This window comes from Phaseolus vulgaris, chromosome 5, assembly GCF_000499845.2.
Source record: "Phaseolus vulgaris cultivar G19833 chromosome 5, P. vulgaris v2.0, whole genome shotgun sequence".
NCBI lineage: Eukaryota > Viridiplantae > Streptophyta > Magnoliopsida > Fabales > Fabaceae > Phaseolus > Phaseolus vulgaris.
Genome location: NC_023755.2, coordinates 17,222,610 through 17,246,008, shown reverse-complemented (window position 1 = coordinate 17,246,008; position 23,399 = coordinate 17,222,610). Strand labels below are relative to the sequence as shown.

Here is a 23,399-nt window from a genome sequence, read left to right as displayed (position 1 = left end):
CTTATTTATGAATCTGTTTGCTTTAAGCTGTTTTCTTTGTCTTGGTTGTTAACTGTCGTGTCTTGCACTAACTTTGCTAACAACGCCTTTAATGCATATTTACACCTTAGGTAGCGCGTTTCCTCTTACCTACTTTACCTTCTTACGACCTTCATTGTCTTGAGGTATCGGTGATGTGCGCGCAACTCTTGGCTGGTCTTACCTTCGTTGTACGAAGATAGGGAAAACCCTCACGTGCTGCTTCTGACCTTCGTCTTGCAAGATAAGGGAAAGGTCTTCCCGTCGATTTCACCCTTGCCTTTAAGGACAAAAGAGATGTCTTACTAGTGATACTAGTGAACCATGTTGTTCTCAACCTTGACTTACAAACAAGGGAGAGGTTTGCTTTTTAACCTCGACCTTGCTCCATGTTGTTCGACCTTGGCGTTCTTACTCAAGAGGGGGGCGATCTTTGCGAACCATCCTATCCCAATCTCGAGATTTTTAACCCAAGTGAAAAGCTCGTAACTGACCCCGTCCTCGACCCTTAGGGCAAGGGAGGATCTAACTGACGAACAATATCGTTCAACCTTGGCGTTCTTACTTAAGAGAGAGATGTTCTCTGTGAACCATCCTATCCCAATCTTGAGATTTCTAACCCAAGTAAGAGGTTCATAACTGACCTCGTCCTCGCCCGTAGGGCAAAGGAGGATTTAACTAGCAAATCATATTGTTCAACCTTGGCGTTCTTACTCAAGAGGCAGGTGTTCTCTGCGAACCATCCTATCCCAATCTTGAGATTTCTAACCCAAGTGAGAGGTTCGTAACTGACCTCGTCCTCGCCCGTAGGGCAAGGGAGGATTTAACTGGCGAACCATATCGTTCAACCTTGGCGTTCTTACTCAAGAGGGAGGCGTTCTCTGCGAACCATCCTATCCCAATCTTGAGATTTCTAACCCAAGTGAGAGGTTCATAACTGACCTCATCCTTGCCCGTAGAGCAAGGGAGGATTTAACTGGCGAACCATACTGTTCAACCTTGGCGTTTTCACTCAAGGGGGAGGTGTTCTCTACGAACCATCCTCTCCCAATCTTGAGACTTCTAACCCAAGTGAAAGGTTCGTAATTCCATTGTACAAAATGCTTGAAGATATATTCTTTTAACTAAATAACTAGACTTTTATTGGGTGACCTCGTTAAAAAATCCTTATAAGGGAAAAAGAGTGTCCCCTAAAATTTGTGTACAATGCAATAATTCAACTAAAATAAAATTTAAGGTTAGTTGTGTTCCATGTATGAGGGATTGCTCCGCCTTCTAATGTCTCAAGCCTGTATGCTCCATTCCCAAGGGCCTTTTTCACTCTGAAGGGACAAGTTCACTTGGGAGACAACTTGTTTTCTAACTGGTACGGGTGGGCCTTCCGCATTACCAGGTCAACAACCTGGAACTGCCGAGGTCTCAGCTTGGAGTTGTACTTGTACTCCACCCTTCTCTTCAAAGCTTCAGCCTTGATTCTTGCTTCCTCCCTTACTTCATCCAGTAGATCTAGGTTCATCTTTCTTTCTTCATTAGACTCTTCGACCACGAAGTTCTGGAAACGTGGCGAGTTCTCCTAGATCTCTACAAGAATCATTGTGTCTGAACCATACACCAAACTAAAGGGTGTTTCTTTGGTAGTGGACTGGGGAGTAGTGTGGTAAGCCCGCACGATTCTGGGAACCTCTTCTGCCCATGTCCCTTTGGCCTTCTCCAACCTTATCTTCAGACCTTTGAGCAGAACTCAGTTGGCGAACTTGTTTGGGGGTGTTCGATTGATGCGAACTGTTGGCTTGCGAACTGGGTGCCATTATCAGATACCAAACGCTTTGGGATTCCAAAGCGGCATACTATGTTCTTCCACACAAAGTACTGGATCTTGTGGGTTGTAATCTGTGCTACTGGCTCAGCCAGTATCCACTTTGTGAAGTATTCTATGGCAACCACAAGGTACTTCATTTGTTGCACCGCTAAAGGGGAGGGCCCTGGAATGTCGATCCCCCAAGTATGAAACCGCCATGGGCTATAGATCGACATGAGCTCTTCTGGAGGCGCCTTGTGCCAGTCAGCATGATGTTGGCACTGCTTGCACCGCTGTGCGTACCCTGTTGATGAGAATCAAAAAGATGTTATCAATAGAAGAAATGGACAAGGGCCAAAGCATTTAAAGTTCTTCTTATTAGTCTTTGCAAAAGATGAGGCCCAAGCCCAAAGCCCAAGCCCAAGAAGGCCCAAGTCCAAACCATGAGGGGCAAGGCCAAGCATTAAATAAAAGAGCATCATTTGAATGACTCTTGTAGGAGGTTTGGATATTAAATAAATAGGTGTGAATGTATTAGAGAGAGTCACATTGTCCATGTGACTTAGTAGGGGGGTGTAGGTGTAGTTTTTAGGAGGTGTCATAGTAGAAAAAGGTCACACCTCCCATGTGACTTGTTTTTGGTTTCATTTGAATTTCCCACCTATTTTTCAGCACCTCTTAGGCTATAAATAAGGTGCTTGCCTTTGTAAAATTCAGATTTGGAAATTAGAAGTAGAGAAACTATACTCAAGTTTAGAGAGAAATTGTGAGTCTTGTTGTCTTCTTCTTCCTTTGCCTTATCTTGTGTGCCAATGGTGAGCTTCAAGTGGCGGCAACCTTTCATTTATCTTGGAACAAGGCTCCAAGGGGCGTGAATGCAATTCCAAGTCTCAAATCCAACAAGCTTTACTCCATAAGTGTTCATTCTTTCATCTCTTGCAATTTCATTCGGTAGTTTCCAATGTTTAGTGTTCTTCATTCTTTTTCACCGATTAACTTTGTGTTTCCTAGCTTAGCTTTCAAATTCTGTTCGGTACAGTAGCTATTCCTTTCAATTTCTGTTCGATTTTCATTTGTTGTTCTTCAATTCTTGTTGTTTGATTCCATTTGACAATATATGGACTTCCATATGAGCTTAGGTCGGTGCAAAGTCTTGGTGAGTTTTTGAATTAGAACATTGATCCAATTCTAAGTAAAGTGCCAATTCATGACCAACTCAAGTTGCTCCTAAGAATGTCAAAGAATCATGTATTCTTGTTATTACATTCACATCATGTGGTATCTAGAGTTTAGGTTTTGTGTTGCTTAATTTTTGAGTTGTGCTGCACTTTATTTTCAAGAGCTCTTTAATTCAAGTTGTTTACCATTCTGTTTTTAGGCTGTATTTTGAGTTTCCTTGCTGTTTTTCTTTTGTTACACCAAGTGTTTGTGAAAAGGATTATGACACTCATTATTCATATGAGTTTGGCTGCTTTTTGGAAAGGCATTCTCCTTCCTTAAGCTGACCTTAAGCTTCCTTTCACTTGTTGTTATATCTTGTGATATGTCTTTTAATTTTGTAATCATGTCAAGTTTTGTCTTAGTCATGTTATTCCATATTTGTCATTACTTCTTGTAGTACTTTTATTGCTTTGATTGTTTCTTGCTTTGGTTTACTCTCTGTTTTTGAAGTTTATTGCTTGATCCTTTGTGCATTTTCATTTTTAGATTTGAGTTCATGCTTGTATTTTCATTCTATACAAGTTCCTTTACACAATTTCCATTATGTCTTTGCTAGTTCATCATACTGTTTTTCATTCCTAAATAGGATACTCTGTTTTCTTACAAACGTGCTACTGTTTTCAATTTACTGCAATTAATTGGCTCACTGGAAATTTGTGAAAATTTTGGATTTACATTCTTCAAAGTGTTACAAAACCATAGCAAAAAGAAGTACTCAAAAATTCCAAGTACACAAAAAATGAGAAATAAAATACGAAAAGTGTACAATTCTGCCAAAAAAAATACGGTAATTGGGCAGCGATTTTGAAAAATTTATTTCTCTCAATTGGCTTACTGTTTTTAACTCATTCCAGTGCCATTATTGAGTTAAGACATTGAAGTTTCTGTGGTTAATTTTTCACATTCCAGTTCGCTTTCAATCATTCCAGTTAAATCTGTAAACATAGCACAGTTTGCATACAACATTTTTTTCTTGTAGTTCTGTTTTTGTTTCTTAAATCTACTCTAGTACTTTTCTCTAGGACTCTTTTGGTGTACCTTCTTTATTCATTGAGTTCCTTATTTTCTTGCTTGTCTTTCATTCATATTCTCTTCCAGTTTGTCATATATTTCTTTCTGTTTTGGTTTAGCTTTTCTTGCTTATACCTTTTCTTGCTTGTCTTTTTGTTCTTCTAAAGTTTTGTGGAGACTTGTTCTTAAGTGAGTGTGGTTTGCTTTGACAATTTTCATTTGAAGCTCCTCCATTCCACAAGAAAGGCTTGGTTGAGGACAGAATACTTTCTTGGAGTGGTTTGAGTACTTTCTTTGGCATTTTCCAGCAACCTATATCTCACTTTATTTTGCTAACAAGTTTCTTTAATTGTTTGTTTCTGTTTTTTTTGTACTTTTTGATCATGGCTCATTTTTCTAGTGGAGAATCCTCCAAACCTTGCTCACCTCAAAAGGCAGCTCTCTTTGAAGATTTAAAGAATGCTAGACAATCAAATGCTCAATATCTTGATGTGATAAGACAAATGGAGGCAAGGCTCCAAAGCTTGGAGTTAAGCCGTGAAGAAGTCCATCAAAACCGGGAGAGAAGACATCATCCTCCTCTTCGGCATTCTTCAAGGCATTCTCATTCTTCTCATGAATATTATGAAGACAATGCACGACCAAGGCACCATCACCATGAAGAGAGGCGCCAACATGAGGCTGGCCCTTATTCACCTAATGTAAAACTTCCTAGCTTTAGTGGTGAAAGTGATCCTAATGTGTACTTAGGGTGGGAGGCTAAGGTTGAGCAAATATTTGATGTAAATGGGGTTAGAGATGAGCATAGGGTTAGATTAGCATCTTTAGAATTCTTAGACTATGCCATGCAATGGTGGCATCAATATCTCATGGACATTGACCTACACAAGAGACCGCCCGTGGTCTCTTGGAACGATTTGAAAGCTTGTTTACGCGCTAGATTCCACACTTTAGGAAAGACCTATTGTTGAAACTCCAACGGTTTCATCAAGGCACGCTAAGTGTGGATGATTACTTTAAACAACTAGACACGCTTTTAATTCGAGTTCATATGGATGAGAGTGAGGAAGCTAAGATAGCTAGGTTTGTGAGTGGCCTTCGAAGGGACATTCAAGACGTGGTAGAGTTACAAGAATATTCTTCTTTGGAAAATGTGGTTCACCTTGCTAGTAAAATTGAAAATCAACTTGCAAGGAAAAATGCTTTCAAAAATTCTTCTAAGGATAACTACTACCACTCTTCTTGGAAAAATAAAAATAGCTCTTTCTCAAATATCCCTTCTAAGGACTCTACTTTCAAACCTAGAGATTCTAAGCCTTCCACTTCCACTTCTAGGCCTAAATCACAACCTAAATCGTCTAGTAAGAAGTGTTTTAAATGCTTAAGCTATGGACATATTGCTTCTAATTGCCCTTCTAAGCGAACTATGTATATGCATGATGGGGTAGATGGTAGTGAGCATGAGTCCGAATCTTCTAGACATTCCTCACCTTCTAGATCCCCAAGTGAGAGTGAGAGTGAGAGCCCACATGAGGGTGACCTATTAGTAATAAGACGCATGCTTGGACAAGTTTTAAAACCCTTTGATGAAACTCAAAGAGATAATATTTTTCATTCAAGGTGTCTTATTAATGATAGGGTATGCTATTTGATTGTGGATGGGGGGAGTTGTGCTAATGTGGCAAGCACAAGAGTGGTAGACAAACTTGGATTACCTACCATCTCTCATGCCAAGCCCTACAAGTTACAATGGTTAAGTGAGGTAGATGAGATAGTTGTTAACAAGCAAGTCCTCATTACATTTTCTATTGGTAAATATAAAGATGAGGTCTTGTGTGATGTTGTCCCAATGGAAGCCACACATATTCTTTTAGGTAGGCCATGGCAATTTGATAGAAAAGTTTTTCATGATGGCTTTACCAACAAAATGTCTTTTAACTTCCATGGGCACAAAGTCATTCTTAAGTCTCTCTCTCCAAAGGAAGTTAATGAGGACCAAGTGATGGAAACCAAGTAGAGGATGCTCAAGCCCATGAAGCCCAAGCCCAACAAGGGGCCCAAGCCCAACAAGGGGTCCAAGCCCAACGAATTACTAGGAGCATGGCAAGAGCTTTGGGACAAGAGTATAATAAGATAGCTCTTCTTATTTCTTTTGTAGAATAGGGGTGCGGATGTAATAAAAAGGTGTAAGTAGTAAGGGAGTCTAGGGGGGAGTATAGATAGGAGTTAGGAGGTGCCAAACTAGGAAGGAAAGTCACACTTCCTTCATTGTCTAGTTGGCGCCGAATTTGAGTAGCATTTGAGAGTCATTTGGATTTGCATTTCAGCACCTCATAGGCTATAAATAAGGTGCTTCCCTTTGTATTTTTCAGATTGGAATTTTATAGTAGAGAGACTATACTCAAATTTAGAGAGAAATTGTGAGTCTTGAGTCTTCTTCTTCCTTTGCCTTATCTTGTGAGCAATGGTGAGCTTCAAGTGGCGGCACTCCTTCACTTATCTTGAATCAAGGTTCCAAGTGGCGTGAATGGTTCTTCCAATTCTCAAATCCAGCAAGTTCCCTTCTATAAGTGCTCCTTCTTCCTTTTCTTCAATTTCCATTCGGTAGTTCTTAATTGCTAGTGTTTATCTTCATTTTCTACCGTTTGAATTTCTGTTTCTAGCTTTGTTTCCTTCATTCTGTTCGGTTCAGTAGCTTAGCATTACATTTCTGTTCGGTTTATATTTCTTGTTCTTCATCTTTGTTGTTTGATTCCATTTGACAATATATGGACTTCCATATGAGCTTTGGTTTGGTGCAAATTCTTGGTGAGTTCTTGAATTAGAACATTGATCCAATTCTAAGTAAAGTGCCATTTCATAACCAACTCAAGTTGCTCCTAAGAATGTCAAAGAATCATGTATTCTTGTTGTTGCATTCACATCATGTGGTATCTAGAGTCTAGGCTTGTTGTTGCTTAAATTTTGAGTTGTATTGCACTTTACTTTCAAGAGCTCTTTAATTCAAGTTGTTTACCATTCTGTTTTAGGATTTATTTTGAGTTTTCTTGCTGTTTTCTTTTGTTACACCATGTGTTTGTGAAAAGGATTCTAGCACTCATTGTTCATATGAGTATGGCTGCTCTTTTGGAATGGCACTCTCCTTCCTAGAGCTGACCTTAAGCTTCCTTTCACTTGTTGTTATATCTTGTTATATGTCTTTTAATTTTGTAATCATGTCAAGTTTTGTCTTAGTCATGTTATTCCATAATTGTCATTACTTCTTGTAGTACTTTTATTGCTTTGATTGTTTTTTGCTTTGGTTTACTTTCTGTTTTTGAGTTTATTGCTTGATCCTTTGTGCATTTTCATTTTTAGATTTAAGTTCATGCTTGTATTCTCATTCTATACAAGTTCCTTTACATACTTTTCATTATGTCTTTGTTAGTTCATCATACTGTTTTTCATTCCTAAATAGGCTCCTCTGTTTTCTTACAAACGTGCTACTGTTTTCAATTTACTGCACTTAATTGGCTCATGGGAAATTTGTGAAAATTTGGATTTACATTCTTCAAAGTGTTACAAAAGCATAGAAAAAAAGAATTACTCAAAAATTCCAAGTACACAAAAAATGATAAATAAAATACGGAAAGTGTACAATTCTGCCGAAAAAAATACGGTAATCTGGCAGCGATTTTGAAAAATTTATTTCTCTCAATTGGCTTACTGTTTTTACCTCATTCCAGTGCCATTATTGAGTTGAGACATTGAAGTTTCTGTGGTTAATTTTTCACATTCCAGTTCGCTTTCAATCAGTACAGTTAAATCTGTAAACATAGCATAGTTTGCATTTAATTTTTTTTTTCCAGTAGCTGTTTTCTGTTTTCTTCAATCTACTCTAGCACTTTTCTTTAGGACTCTTTTGGTGTGCCTTCTTTATTCATTGAGTTCCTTATTTTCTTGATTGTCTTTCATTCATATTCTTTTTAGTTTGTCATACATTGCTCTCTGTTTTTTTGGTTTAGCTTTTATTGTTTCTACCTTTTCTTGCTTGTCTTTTTTGTTCTTCTTAAAGTTGTGTGGAGACTTGTTCTTAAGTAAGTTGGTTTGCTGTGACATATTTCACTTGAAGCTACTCCATTCCACAAGAATGGCTTGGTTGAGGACAGAATATTTTCTTGGAGTGGTTTGAGTGCTTTCTTGGGCATTTTCCAGCAACCTATATCGCACTTTTATTTGTCTAACAAGTTTCTTTCACTGTTTTGTTTTCTGTTTTTGTATTTTCTTGATCATGGCTCATTTCTCTAGTGGAGAGTCCTCCAAACCGTGCTCACCACAAAAGGCAGCCCTTTATGAAGACTTAAAGAATGCCAAGCAGTCCAATGCTCACTATCTTGAGGTGATAAGGAAAATGGAGGCAAGGCTCCAAAGTTTGGAGTTAAACCGAGAAGAAATACATCAAAACCGTGAGAGAAGAACTCCTCCTCCTATTCGGCATTCTTCAAGGTACTCCCATTCTTCTCATGGTTATTATGAAGACAATCCAAGGCCAAGACATCATCACCATGAAGAGAGGCGCCAACATGTGGCTAGCCCTTGTTCTCCTAATGTAAAACTTCCTAGTTTTAGTGGTGAAAGTGATCCCATTGTATACTTAGGATGGGAGGCTAAGGTTGACCAAATTTTTTATGTAAATGGGGTTAGGGATGAGCATAGGGTTAGGTTAGCTTCTTTAGAATTTTTGGACTATGCCATGCAATGGTGGCATCAATACCTCATGGACATTGACCTACACAAGAGGCCGCCCGTGGTCTCTTGGAACGATTTGAAAGCATGTTTACGCGCTAGATTCGTACCCCCACACTTTAGGAAAGACCTTATGTTGAAACTCCAACGGTTTCATCAAGGCACGCTAAGTGTGGATGATTACTTTAAACAACTAGACACGCTTTTAATTCGAGTTAATATGGATGAGAGTGAGGAAGCTAAGATAGCTAGGTTTGTGAGTGGCCTTTGAAGGGACATTCAAGACGTGGTAGAGTTACAAGAATATTCTTCTTTGGAAAATGTGGTGCACCTTGCTAGTAAAATTGAAAATCAACTTGCAAGGAAAAATGCTTTCAAAAATTCTTCTAAGGATAACTACTACCACTCTTCTTGGAAAAATAAAAATAACTCTTTTTCAAATATCCCTTCAAAGGACTCTACTTTCAAACCTAGAGAGTCTAAGCCTTCCACTTCCAATTCTAGGCCTAAATCACCACATAAATCGTCTAGTAAGAAGTGTTTTAAATGCTTAAGCTATGGACATATTGCTTCTAATTGCCCTTCTAAACGAGCTATGTATATGCATGATGGGGTAGATAGTAGTGAGCATGGGTCCGAATCTTCTAGACATTCCTCACCTTTTAGATCCCCAAGTGAGAGTGAAAGTGAAAGCCCACATGAGGGTGACCTATTAGTAATAAGACGCATGCTTGGACAAGTTTTAAAACCTTTTGATGAAACTCAAAGAGAAAATATTTTTCATTCAAGGTGTCTTATTAATGATAGAGTATGCTCTTTGATTGTGGATGGGGGGAGTTGTGCGAATGTGGCAAGCACAAGAGTGGTAGACAAACTTGGATTGCCTACCATCTCTCATGCCAAGCCCTACAAGTTACAATGGTTGAGTGAGGTGGGTGAGATAGTAGTGAATAAACAAGTCCTCATTACATTTTCCATTGGCAAATATAAAGATGAGGTCTTGTGTGATGTTGTTCCAATGGAAGCTACTCATATACTTTTAGGTAGGCCATGGCAATTTGATAGAAAAAAATTTTATGATGGCTTTACCAACAAAATTTCTTTTAACTTCCATGGACACAAAGTCATTCTTAAGTCTCTCTCTCCAAAGGAAGTACATGAGGACCAAGTCAAAATGAGAGAAAAGAGAGAGAAAGAAAAAGATATAAAAAATTCCAAGAGAAGCCTTCTCATATCTTCCCAACAAGTTAAAAAGGTAATAGTTACTCACAAGCCTATTTTTTTAGCTATTCCTAGATCTATTTTTTTTACCAAATAGCCCTGCATATAGGACCAATCCCAAAGAAACTAAAAGAGAAAATGAAAAAACAAATGAAGTACATGATAAACCGAGTCATAATACCTTCTCAACTAATTCAATTTTGCTGACTCGTGCTACGCCTATAAGGTATCCTTCTTCTTTGTCTTGTTCATTACCCAAGGTTCCAACTTATACACCATATTGGATGAAGAATGTTAAGGATGATTTTTTCATACCTTCTAGTTTTCCAAATAATATCATTTCTAAACAATCTTTTCCAACATGGGCTATGTATAGGACATCTTTTTCTGAACTCCCAACATTTCAACGTACTAAGTCATGTTTGCCTATTTCTTCTTGTATTCTCTTATCTAATTGCAAACTGACTTTGTTTTATGCAGGAGTACTGAATTCGTGGACGAATTCTCTCCAACTTGGGGAGTATGATGAGAATCAAAAAGATGTTCTCAATAGAAGAAATGGACAAGGGCCAAAGCATTTAAAGTTCTTCTTATTAGTCTTTGCAAAAGATGAGGCCCAAGCCCAAAGCCCAAGCCCAAGAAGGCCCAAGCCCAAGAAGCCCAAGTCCAAACCATGAGGGGCAAGGCCAAGCATTAAATAAAAGAGCATCATTTGAATGACTCTTGTAGGAGGTGTGGATATTAAATAAATAGGTGTGAATGTATTAGAGAGAGTCACATTATCCATGTGACTTAGTAGGGGGGTGTAGGTGTAGTTTTTAGGAGGTGTCATAGTAGAAAAAGGTCACACCTCCCATGTGACTTGTTTTTGGTGGGAATTTCAAATGAGTTTCATTTGAATTTCCCACCTATTTTTCAGCACCTCTTAGGCTATAAATAAGGTGCTTTCCTTTGTAAAATTCAGATTTGGAAATTAGAAGTAGAGAAACTATACTCAAGTTTAGAGAGAAATTGTGAGTCTTGTTGTCTTCTTCTTCCTTTGCCTTATCTTGTGTGCCAATGGTGAGCTTCAAGTGGCGACAACCTTTCACTTATCTTGGAACAGGGCTCCAAGTGGCGTGAATGCAATTCCAAGTCTCAAATCCAGCAAGCTTTACTCCATAAGTGTTCATTCTTTCATCTCTTGTAATTTCATTCGGTAGTTTCCAATGTTTAGTGTTCTTCATTCTTTTTCACCGATTAACTTTGTGTTTCCTAGCTTAGCTTTCAAATTCTGTTCGGTACAAGAGCTATTCCTTTCAATTTCTGTTCGGTTTTCATTTTTTGTTCTTCAATTCTTGTTGTTTGATTCCATTTGACAATATATGGACTTCCATATGAGCTTAGGTCGGTGCAAAGTCTTCGTGAGTTCTTGAATTAGAACATTGATCCAATTCTAAGTAAAGTGCCAATTCATGACCAACTCAAGTTGCTCCTAAGAATGTCAAAGAATCATGTATTCTTGTTATTACATTCACATCACCTGTGCAATCTCCCCTCATGGTTGGCCAATAATATCCTGCACGAACGACTTTTGATGAGAGAGATCGGCTGCCAATGTGGTTTCGCATATCCCTTCGTGAAGTTTTGCCATAATGTGCGTGCATTGCTCACCACTTACACATACTAGGATGGGGTGAGTGAACCTATGCCTAAACAACTTTCCATCTATCAAGGTGTACTTGCTCAAATTTTTCTTGATTTTTCTAGCCTCCGTAGGCTCTAACGGGAGTATCTCATAAGCCAAGTAGCGTTGGTAGGGTGTCATCCAAGTTTCTCCTGCTTCGACTATGCAAACCTGCAACGACCTCTCCCCAGCAACTAGGTACGCACTTATTCTGGGCGTTTTTAATGTCTCCTTAGTCAACGACCGATGACTCTTCCTCACCTTTTCCGAAGTGCTGATTTGCTGGACTTCTACCGTATTATCTGTGGCAGTTTGAGGTGTCCTCGGAGTCTCTTGGATGACTGTCCTCTGTCTGGCCCCCTTGCCCGAATTGGCGAGCTTTGCTAGCAAGTTAGCTCGGGCATTCTGTTCTCTGGGCACGTGGACTAACTTGAACACTTCAAACTTCTCCCTTAGAATCTGGACGTACTCTAGATACGCGACCATCTATGGATCTTTAGCTTGGTATTCTCCTATGACCTGACCCGTGACAAACAAGGAGTCGCTTTTTGCCAGCAAACCTTTTGCACCCATATCCTTAGCCAGCAACATTCCAGCGATCAAGGCTTCATACTCTGTCTGGTTGTTACTGGCTTTGAAAGCGAACCGTAGGGCCTGCTCAATCAACAACCCATTTGGCCATTCCAAGATGACGCCAACCCCACTACCCTGTTAGTTGGAGGAACCGTCTATAGAGAGCACCCACCTGAAACCTGGTCCTTCTTGGTGTGTGGTTGTTGATGAGAACACTACCACAAAGTCAGCATAAACCTGGTCTTTAATAGGGCCTCTAAGCTCATACTACACGTCAAACTCTGATAGCTCCATTGCCCAACGCACCATCCTTCCTGCGACATCCGGCTTCTGTAAGACCTTGCGAATGGAAATGTCTGTCATTACTATCACTGTAAAGCTCTGGAAGTAGTGGTGAAGTCTTAGCGCTGAGAACACTACTGCCAGGGTTGCTTTCTCTATGGCCTGGTATCTCACCTCAGGCCTCTTGCACCAGGAGCGAACTGATCACCTTTTCTGTAACTGCAAAGTACAAACGAAGTGGAGTACCCAGTTATGGCTTGCACAACATTGGTGGACTAGCTAGGTACTCCTTCAGTTTTAGGAATGCCTCCTCGCACTCCCTGGTCCATACGAACCTGCTATTACTCTTTAGGCTTTGGAAATAAGGATGCCCCTTATCTCCCCCTGCCGACACGAATCTAGACAGAGCAGCCATGCGCCCTGTCAACTCCTGTACCTCTTTTATTGAGATCGGGCTCCTCATTGCTATGATCACATCACATTTCTCAGGATTCGCCTCTATCCCACGTTCGGTGAGTAGGAACCCCAAGAACTTGCCTGCTTTTACCCCGAACACGCACTTCTCAGGGTTCAACTTCAGCCTGTACTTAACTATCGTGGTAAATAGCTCTCCTAGATTTGCTACATGTTGCTCCCTCTGCTGGGAGGTGACCACCATGTCATCCACATATGCTTGGACCCACCCTATCATGGGCGCTAGTACTCTGTCCATCAGCCTTTGGTAAGTCGCACCTGCATTCTTAAGCCCGAAGGGCATCACCTTATAACAATAGCAAGACAACTCTGTCATGAACGCTGTCTTGCACTCGGGGTGCATTCTGATCTGGTTGTAATAAGAAAAGGCATTCAGGAAGCTGAGTAGTCTGCAACCAGACGCACTGTCCACCAAAGCGTCAATACTGGGCAGTGGGTAGGAGTCCTTCGAACAGGCCTTGTTGAGGTCTGTGAAGTCGACGCACATTCTCCATTTCCCGCTAGCCTTTTTCATTAGCACCACGTTCGCCAGCCACTCAGGGTATTGAATCTCCCTGATGTGGCCAGCCCTGAGCAGCTTCTCCGTCTCTTCTCTGACGACCTGACACCTCTTATCATTAAACTTTCGTCTTCTTTAGCGAACAGATCGAACCTGGGGGTCCATGGAGAGACGATAACACAGGAATTCAGGATCTATGCCAGGCATGTTTGAGGCAGACCATGCAAAAGCATCAAGGTGCCGAGCTATGAACTTCTTCCCACCGATCTCCCTCTCAAACATGTCCTCGGCAAGTTCGGGCCGTCTCTCCCGGGCGATCTCTGCGCGGGTGACCCCTTCTTCCCTCAGAGGTTGTGTGGTAACAACGAGCACTCCTCTCTTCGTCTTAAGGCAATTCTCGTAGCACTTCTTAGCCTTCTTCTGATCAGACTTGATGGTGATCACCGTACCCTTGAGGGAAGGCAGCTTCATCTTCATGTGCCTCGAGGCTACCACTCCAATCATGTTCAAAGCAAGTCTACCCAAGAGTATATTGTATGCTGATGGAGCATTAACAACGAGGTACCTAATGTTTGCAGTGCGCGAAGTTGTGCCTTTTGTGAAGGTCGTCCTCAGCTTTATGTGTCCACGCACCTCCACCTGGTCTCCAACGAAATCAAACAAGCAACCGGTATAAGATCTCAACTGGTCTGGAGACAACTGTAACTTGTTGAAGGTCGACCAAAACATCACATCGGCTGAACTTCCCTGGTCCACGAGGACGCGATGCACCCTCCTTCCTGCTGTTACTACCGGAATCACCACCAGGTCATTGTCATGTGGAACGACGTCCTGGCGGTCGGCCTTGGTGAAGACGAGGTCAACATCGGGAGTTTGATCTACCTCCTGTACCTCTACTGCCATCACCTCTCGTGCATACTTCTTCCGTTGGGAGGCGATGCATCCTCCTCCTGAGAACCCTCTAGAGATGGTGTTGATCTCACCATGAATGGGCACCTCGTGCCCCTGATCTACTCCCGTGGCTGCTAACGTCTGATCCCCCTACGGCTTTAGGAGGTAGTCCTTCAGGAAGTCGCCTTTCACTAGCTCGTCCAACTGGTATCCTAGTGATAAGCAGTTGCGTATGGCATGGCGATATGCTTGGTGGAATTCGCACCAAGTGTTCTTGTTGGGCCCCAACTTTTTGTCGGTCTTTGGGGGCATCTTCAGCCTTGCTACTATGTTAGGAATAACGATCAGCTCCTTGAGCTCTACACGAAAATTGTGCTTGGAAGACGGGTCTCCCCGTGTGCGTGCCCTAGTCTGGGGCTTCTCGTAAGGTTGCTGCTTTCCCGAGCCTTTCTTCTCTGTTGTCGCCTCGTGCACCCTCATGGGTTGAGGTCGACTTGTTGCTCAAGGTCGGACAGGACCGACGCTACCGCATTTTTCTGTGACTCGATCTTCTGCGGCGATGTGCACCATAGCCCGACGCCTGATCTCACAGAACATCTTCGGGTAATACCTAAGCAGCAAGTCACTAAAGAGCCCTTGTAGCATTCCTTTGGTGAAGGCATGCACCATCATGGCTTCAACCTTGGTGTTTAGCCTCACCACTTGGACCCCAAACCTGTTCAAGAACTCTTTCAAGGACTCTCCCTCGTACTGTTTTATGTCAAAGACATCGTAAGAGATCGGAGGGGGAGCCTTGTTGATAAGGTACTGCTCTCTGAACAGTGTTGCAAATTGGTCGAGGGTAGTAATGTGTCTGTCAGAGAGATTGACGAACCATTCCAGCGCTGCACCTGCCAATGTGCTCATAAACATCAAATCCTCCTGTAAGCATCATCTGGGTGTGGAACGCTGTGAGGTGAGCCTCTGGGTCCTCTACACGTGTGAAGGTGACTTTCGGGCCCATAGACGTGGTTGGTAACACAATACCCATAATCGCCTGAGAGAATGACATCGGGCGTGCCTTAGGTGGTATGGGTGGGGTAAACTCATCCACTGCGCGCTCCCCTGCCTGTTGCAAACTCCTGCGCAGTTCCTCGTTGGTTCTGCGCCGCTCTTCGTAGTCTGCCTGTGACGTTGCTATCGCCTCCTAAAGGGCGCGCATGGTCTCCATGATTTGTTGCATGGTGATGTTGTCCCCTCCAGAGGGCACAACACCCGAGGGCGTAGCAGATCCTTGTCGCGTACTCCTCATATTGCTGGTAAACTCTTAACACGATTGCGAGTGAGACCTTGTTTTATCGGGCCCCACGGTGGGCGCCAAATGTTCTCGCCGGTTGACTCGTTGGTCGATTGACTCGAACGACAATCTATGGCCCGCCTATATCCGCTTGAGAATCAAACTTCTTTGGTTGAAGAATCTCTCACCTGCAAAGACAAAGGACACCTTGGCGGCCGTTTGCACTCCGGCGCTCAAGTCAGTACTGGAAAAAAACAGAAAGTGTATAAAGTAGTTTCAGTCTTAGAAACGGTGTACCTTTTTAGGGTTCTTAGTGCCCTTTATATAGGTGAAACTAGGGTTTACCTATGTTCTGTTACCTGTGTCTAGGGTTCCTTGGAGAATGTCCTTGCGCCGCTACTACACAATCTTAGCGTAATCTGGCACATAGAACTTCCCTTTACTGGAGTGCAACGACTAACAGAATGGTCGCCAAGGTACCAACTCATGCACCAATGCTGCGGGGCCATCTGTTCTTTGGGTGCCCTAAGTATTCACGTGCCATGCATGTAGTCTTCCCTTGGAAACCCTAACCCTAGTGGGCCTTAACGCCTCCAAGGGTTGTTTACTTGTGTCGCGCCCGAATGCGCTATACACACCACGTGCATGGATCCCTCGTGACTTAGGCTTTTTCTTAGTATCTAGGTGTTAACTTCATGTTAACTCATATTACTTATGGGACCCAGCTTACGTGGTCCATCTTTACTATCTGACACCGATGTTCGATGTTTGAGGTCTTTTATAGAGTCGATGACCGAGGACTACTGGTCGGTACAATACTTAAGTGTTGACCATGTATGCATATCACATGGCGAATAATCTTAGAAATTATATTTGATTAAATTTATAATTATCTTATCATTATAATTTGATTTTATTTGTAGTAAAATATTAACTATAGATCTTTGTGTGAAAGTTTTGGGTTGTTTCCACTTTGTATGGCTAGTTATAATACCACATGTAATGGATTGATGTCCACCTTCATTAGGAGTGACACAAAGAGATTGTAAATCTTTGTATTTGTTACCTCTTTTGCAACTTAACAACACATATGAATTCTATATTGTTCGTTGGTTTTACTATCCAACATTAGTATTAAAATGGCAAAGTCAAGCTTAAAATCAACCTTTTCAAACCCATCCAAGTATGCTTATCCACGTTGTTAACACCTATACAAATAGAATACTTAAATTCCTCACATTTTTAACAAAAATAGCCAAGTATCAATTTACCTCATCCACTTTGAAAGCATCATTACAATCTCCTTTAATTATTTCATCCATAATTAAAATAACTTTCACAATATTGTCCATTCATCCATACTACTGAATATGTCAACTTTCTATAATATTTTACTCCAAAACTTATCATCCATTACAACACTTTTTAAATAAATCATTATACATCATCACCAAAACCACTTTGAATCCAAAATTTATTATGTAAAATATGTTCTAAAAATGTAATCATTAAAAAAAAGTGGCGTTAACAATGACGATTCTAAAAACTTGCGATAATTATCTTTATAATAAGATAATTTTATAAATGTTATATTTAGTATTTAAGGCATTTACAAATGTCATTTAACAAATATACTTTTTCTCCTGTACTTTTCCATTCCTTTCATCTCAGATTTTTTTTCCGATTAAAATAAAAAAAAAAGTTTTTCATTCCCTTTTTTATATTCTCATTTTTCAGTGAAAAAAAATTTAACCCTCAGTTTATTCTCTCATCGAAACCATCTCAACCCTCATCGTCATTGTCAACCTTAGAGTATTCACCAAAACTGTCGTCAACGCTCACTCCCGCAAACACTCATCGTGGACCTTTTCCATCAACCTTAACCGCAAACCTCATTGTTAACTTCATTCGTCCACCCTTACCCTAAAACCCTTATCGTGAACACTCTTAGGTTCTCCCTTAATAATCTTCACGAACCTCACCTTCCTTCTTACATGTTGTCGAGAGGAAGAAGAAAATGGTAACCTTTATTCCACTCTATTTTTTTTGTCAAACAATGTCTGTGTAAATTTGTTATTGGTGCAAAACCCAGATTAAACTCTTACCCCAGGTATATATATTTGAAGTCATATCTTGTCAATCTTAAGTTCATTTTTTTTAGTTCTACATAAGTTGTTTTTGCTGACGATGTCGACACTTCTCTCCTTCTCTCGGTTAGGTTTTCTTTTTTAAAGGTATGATTTTTTCTCTTCTCCCTCCTCTCCTCACAAGTTTTCAGATGATGAGATATTTCTGGATCTGGTTTTGTGTTGTTATGAAATTATGTTTTTGTATTTTATTGATATATGGATGTAGATATATGCATTTAGGTATCACACTGAATTTTGTTCTAAATGCCCCGTCTCGTTCGCATCGCATTCGGTGTGTCGAATCGCCTTGTGTGGATTGCGTTCATACTTCGTTTTCAGATGATGAGATATTTATTGTACCGCCCTGGTAGTCGGAAGTGATGACGTGGCATCAAGCTACAGCATAGGCGTGTTGGCGAGACGCCAGGTTGGCAGAAGGGAAGGAAGTCGGGGGGCTCGTGAAGTCGCTAGTTATGAAGTTGGCGTGCTCCGATCTCCAGTATACTAGAACCGGTGATCATCGGGTTAAAGATGAAGTCGCCAGATGTAAACTCGGGCGACCAAGTGATTAGAGATCGCCGGAGCAAGCACATCGCCGAAGATGAAGGTGGTGCAGATTATGAAGGCGGCCGGCGAGACCACAGGGAAGGTGTACGAAGGCACCCTAACTCGCCATTTCCAGTAGAGATCGCGCTCCAAGTTAGCTATGCACTGGGCAGTTCCATGCATAAGTAACTTAGCCAAAAGAGAGTCAGAAGCAGCGCCCAAGTCAAGGAGGCTCCAGATGATGGCACGTGTACGACTGGATGCGAGCCACGTGTCCAGGTGCGTAACTGCCAGGAGAGAGAATGTGACCAGGTATATAAGGGTTTCCCAACGAACTTTCGAGGTACGCACGTTCAGATTGTATTCTTTACGCTTGCGTGTTCTTGAGCATACTGTGAGAGAGAACATTGCACGGTTCCTTGAGAGTTCTTGAGTGTTGCTCTTGAAGTATTTGGTGGTTCAGTCACTGACTTGGGCGTTGGAGTGTGATCGGCCGCAGCGGCGCCGCTCTGTTCTTTTGCAGGTTCTTGAGGTGGATCGTGACGAAGGACGGAGGTTGAAGCGGTGCACACGTCGATCCAAGTTTGACGAGGCAAGTTCCAACGTTCTGGTCAATAGGCAGGATCATTTATGAATCTGGTTTTGTGTTGTTATGAAATTGTGTTTTTTTATTATTGATATATGGATGTAGATATGAGAATTTAGGTATCACATTGAATTTTGTTCTAAATGCGCTATCTCGTTCGCATCGCATTCGGTGTGTCGAATCGCCTTGTGTGGATTGCATTCATACTTCGTTTGTCTAATCAAATGTTTTTCTTTCAAAGGAAGTAAAAAATCGGTGTTCTGAACTTTGGTTGTAGTACTTGTAAATGTAATGGTATTATTTGTTTTATGCCTTTAACTATTCTTCTCGAGCATTTTGATGTTGATACATGTTTAAATTATTTATTGTCAATTATTTCATTTAGTGTTCATTATAATGTTGGTTTGTTTCTAGTATTGTAAATCTAAGATGGTGTGATTATGGTAAGTAAAAGAGTTTAATTTTGAAAAATTCACTGTTATAATTTATTCGCATCTTCGTTTTAGATTCTGAAAAAACTTTGGAATGACTACAATTTATAGTCTTTACATCAATAAGTATAGTGGATTGATCTATTATTAAGATATGATTGTCTTTTACTTTTATTGCTCACTAATTTAAACTTCAATTTTTTTTTTGGTTTCTAAGATATTTATTTTAAAATCTCTTGAAATTGATGGTGGAAAGCATTGTTATTGTTGTCACAAGTTTTTTTTTTCTAATGTGACAAAAAGCTAAAGTTCTAACATTGTTATACTTTCTTTTTCATTGTTAATTAAGTATCATATGTCCGATCATATTGTATATTGAGCTAAAAATTCTAAATTCGGTGAAAGAAATGACCAAGATGCCTTTTGCATTTCATCCCACTAGTTTCTTAGTATATATGTATGATATTTGGAGTTATTTTTTTCTTTAATTGAAGTAGAATGGTCAATATGGTTATGATGTGAATGCAATAGCAAGAATACATGATTCTTGACATTCTTAGGATCAACTTGAGCTGGATTTGAAAGGCACTTTACTTTAGAATTGGATCAATGTTCTAATTCAAGAACTCACCAAAACTTAGCACCAACCAAGACTCATATGGAAGTCCATGTTTTGTCAAATTGAATCAAAACACAAGGAATGAAGAACAAGAATTAAAACTGGACAGAAATTAAAGCTAGCTACTGAACCAAAACAGAATTAAGAACACAATGCTGGAAACACAAAAATAAACGGTAGAAAAAGAAGTAAACTCTAGGAATCAAAAATACCGAATGGAAAATTGAAGAAAAGGAAAGAAGAACACTTATAGAAGAAGATGTTTGCTGGATTTTGAGAATTGGAAGAAGCCATTCACGCCACTTGGAACCTTGAACCAAGATAAGTGATGGAGTGCCACCACTTGAAGCTCACCATTGCTCACAAGATAAGGCAAAGGAAGAAGAAGACTCAAGACTCACAATTTCTCTCCAAATTTGAGTATAGTCTCTCTACTATCAAATTCCAATCTGAATTGTGAAGGACCTAAGCCCTCCTTTTATAGGAGTAAGGGCTGGTCATTTACATAGCTTATTCCCTAAGCTACCCAAAAAACTCCTAAGATCACACCCCCTTACTAAGCTCACTCCCCAAGCTTCTAGAATTTGCTAAACTAAAGCCTAAAGATGCTTTTACAAAAGAGGTGTCTCATGTTTCCCTCTAAGCACCTTTCTAAACATTATTCTATATTATTTACAATTTAAAAGAAACTATAAAGAGAGATATTTAATATGAAGCCTATTATTTGAGAGTTTGTAGACTTCTTTATCTTTAGGCTTCATCTTCTCTTTGACTTCTTTTAATTTGTGAAAAGACTAGAAGGAAGAACTTCAAATGTGTAGGTGAAAATCCTCTTCCTTCATTAATAAAATCCTCTCCTAGTGGATATCCATCATACTCCCCGAGTTGGAGAGAATTCGTCCACGAATTCAGTACTCCTGCATAAAACAAAGTCAGTTTGCTATTATATAAGAGAAGACAAGAAGAAATGGGCAAACATGACTTATCACTTTGAAATGGTGGGAGTTCAAAAAAAGATGGTCTATACACAGACCATGTTGGAAAAGATTGTTTAGGAATGATATTATTTGGTAAAATAGGAGATATGAAAAAATCATCCTTAACATTCTTTATCCAATATGGTGTGGAAGTAGGAACCTTAGGTAATGAAAATGACGAAGAAGAAGAAGACCTTATAGGCGTAGCACGAGTCAACAAAAGTGATTTAGTTGAGAAGGTATTAAGACTCGGTTTATCATGTACTTCAATTTCCTTTTCATTTTCTTTTTGAGTTTCTTTGGGATTGGTCCTATATGCTAGACGATGTGGTAAAGAAACCCTGGGCATTAAGTCTATTTGGTGTTCAATCCCTTTTAGAGGTGGTAAGCCTTTAGGAGGATCTTGAATCACATCTTCATAGTCCTTTACCAAATTGTCCAAACATGTGGGAGTATCCTTAGCCGACTCACAGTCAATAGTCCTAGGAATAGCTAAAAAAATAGGCTTTTGAGTAACTATTACCCTTTTAACTTGTTGTGTGGACATGAGAAGGCTTCTCTTGGAACTTTTTATATCATTTTCTTTCTCTCTTTTTTCTCTCATTTTAACTTGGTCCTCATGTACTTCCTTTGGAGAGAGAGACTTAAGAGTGACTTTGTGCCCATGGAAGTGAAAAGAAATTTTGTTGGTAAAGCCATCATGAAAAACTTTTCTATCAAATTGCCATGGCCTACCTAAAAGTATATGAGTAGCTTCCATTGGAACAACATCACACAAGACCTCATCTTTATATTTGCCAATGGAAAATGTAATGAGGACTTGTTTGTTCACTACTATCTCACCCACCTCACTCAACCATTGTAACTTGTAGGGCTTGGCATGAGAGATGGTAGGCAATCCAAGTTTGTCTACCACTCTTGTGCTTGCCACATTCGCACAACTCCCCCCATCCACAATCAAAGAGCATACTCTATCACTAATAAGACACCTTGAATGAAATATATTTTCTCTTTGAGTTTCATCAAAAGGTTTTAACACTTGTCCAAGCATGCGTCTTATTACTAATAGGTCACCCTCATGTGGGCTTTCACTTTCACTCTCACTTGGGGATCTAGAAGGTGAGGAATGTCTAGAAGATTCGGACCCATGCTCACTACTATCTACCCCATCATGCATATACATAGCTCGTTTAGAAGGGCAATTAGAAGCAATATGTCCATAGCTTAAGCATTTAAAACACTTCTTACTAGACGATTTAGGTGGTGATTTAAGCCTAGAATTGGAAGTGGAAGGCTTAGACTCTCTAGGTTTGAAAGTAGAGTCCTTAGAAGGGATATTTGAAAAAGAGTTATTTTTATTTTTCAAGAAGAGTGGTAGTAGTTATCCTTAGAAGAATTTTTGAAAGCATTTTTCCTTGCAAGTTGATTTTCAATTTTGCTAGCAAGGTGCACCACATTTTCCAAAGAAGAATATTCTTGTAACTTGTACCGTCCCGTACCCGGGCGTTGACTAAGTCAAGGTCAAAGTCAACACCAGGGGTCAAAGTCAACACAAGGCGTTGCCTAGGTGAAGAGACGCTAAGTGTCAGCGTCGTCAAGAAGAGGCGTCGCCAAGGCAAGGCGTCGCCTAGGTGAAGGCGTCGCCCAACCAGCGCGTCGCCAGATCAAACATTACCAAAGCAAGGCAATCACAGTGTGGTTCCCCGATACCCATGGGTAGGAAAGACCATGGAGGGAGCGACGCCGTGGGAAGGCCTCAGGTCCCGATAACCCGGGGCAGTGATAAAGAGAAGGAAAAGGTGGCTTCAAGGCCATAGTGATAGCACTAGTGTAGGGCAGCCTGACTCGTGAAGTACCCCTACCGCCCCAGAGATGCCTTGGGGACAGATACGACTCCAGAGGAAGGTCACGCCCAGGGTAGCCGGGTGCAGAGTACAAGAGGAAGGCAGATACGCTCTCAAAGTAAGTGACTAGATAATTGGGGGCATGAGTTGGCACCCAAGAAGTCACCCCTTGCGCAGTAGCACTCCCAGGCAGGAGGACTCACACGTAGAAACGTCCCCAGCTGGGCAGAAACGCCCCCAGATGGGGTCATGGTGTCGTGAGGTCCTCCACGTGTACGACAGCCAGGTCAGAATAGAAACACCCTTTAGTCAGGTGCCAGGTAATTAAGTCATTCAATACAATTTCCGTTTCGAGTGTTCAGGTACTACTATAATGGCTCCCAAGCGTTTCAACGTCTTAAATGCGCTACGTTTTCTAATTAAACGCTTTAATGAGCACGTTACGTTTGCGATTAAAAGCACTTTAAGGCGCTTTAAATGCTTGGGTAGTTTAAATAGCGCGGAGAATGTTGGGAACGGGGGTTGGAACTTTTGGCAAATTTTCCAGAGACACTCTAGTTGCTTGCTCGAGCCTTGAGGTTACACACAAGGGACTAGGGAGAGACGGTTTGC

At 40.7% G+C, this 23,399-nt stretch overlaps 2 protein-coding genes across 2 annotated transcripts; both read right to left on the bottom strand.

Annotated features, from left to right (window-relative positions):
* Positions 1–11,531: 11,531 nt before the first annotated feature.
* Positions 11,532–12,146, bottom strand: LOC137834053 (uncharacterized). Its single transcript, XM_068642118.1, has one exon. It carries the CDS (start codon positions 12,144–12,146, stop codon positions 11,532–11,534), a length of 615 nt encoding a protein of 204 aa, XP_068498219.1.
* Positions 12,147–13,623: 1,477 nt separating this feature from the next.
* On the bottom strand, positions 13,624–14,391 carry LOC137834052 (uncharacterized). The gene has a single exon (XM_068642117.1). It carries the CDS (start codon positions 14,389–14,391, stop codon positions 13,624–13,626), a length of 768 nt encoding a protein of 255 aa, XP_068498218.1.
* Between the last annotated feature and the right edge of the window lie 9,008 nt (positions 14,392–23,399).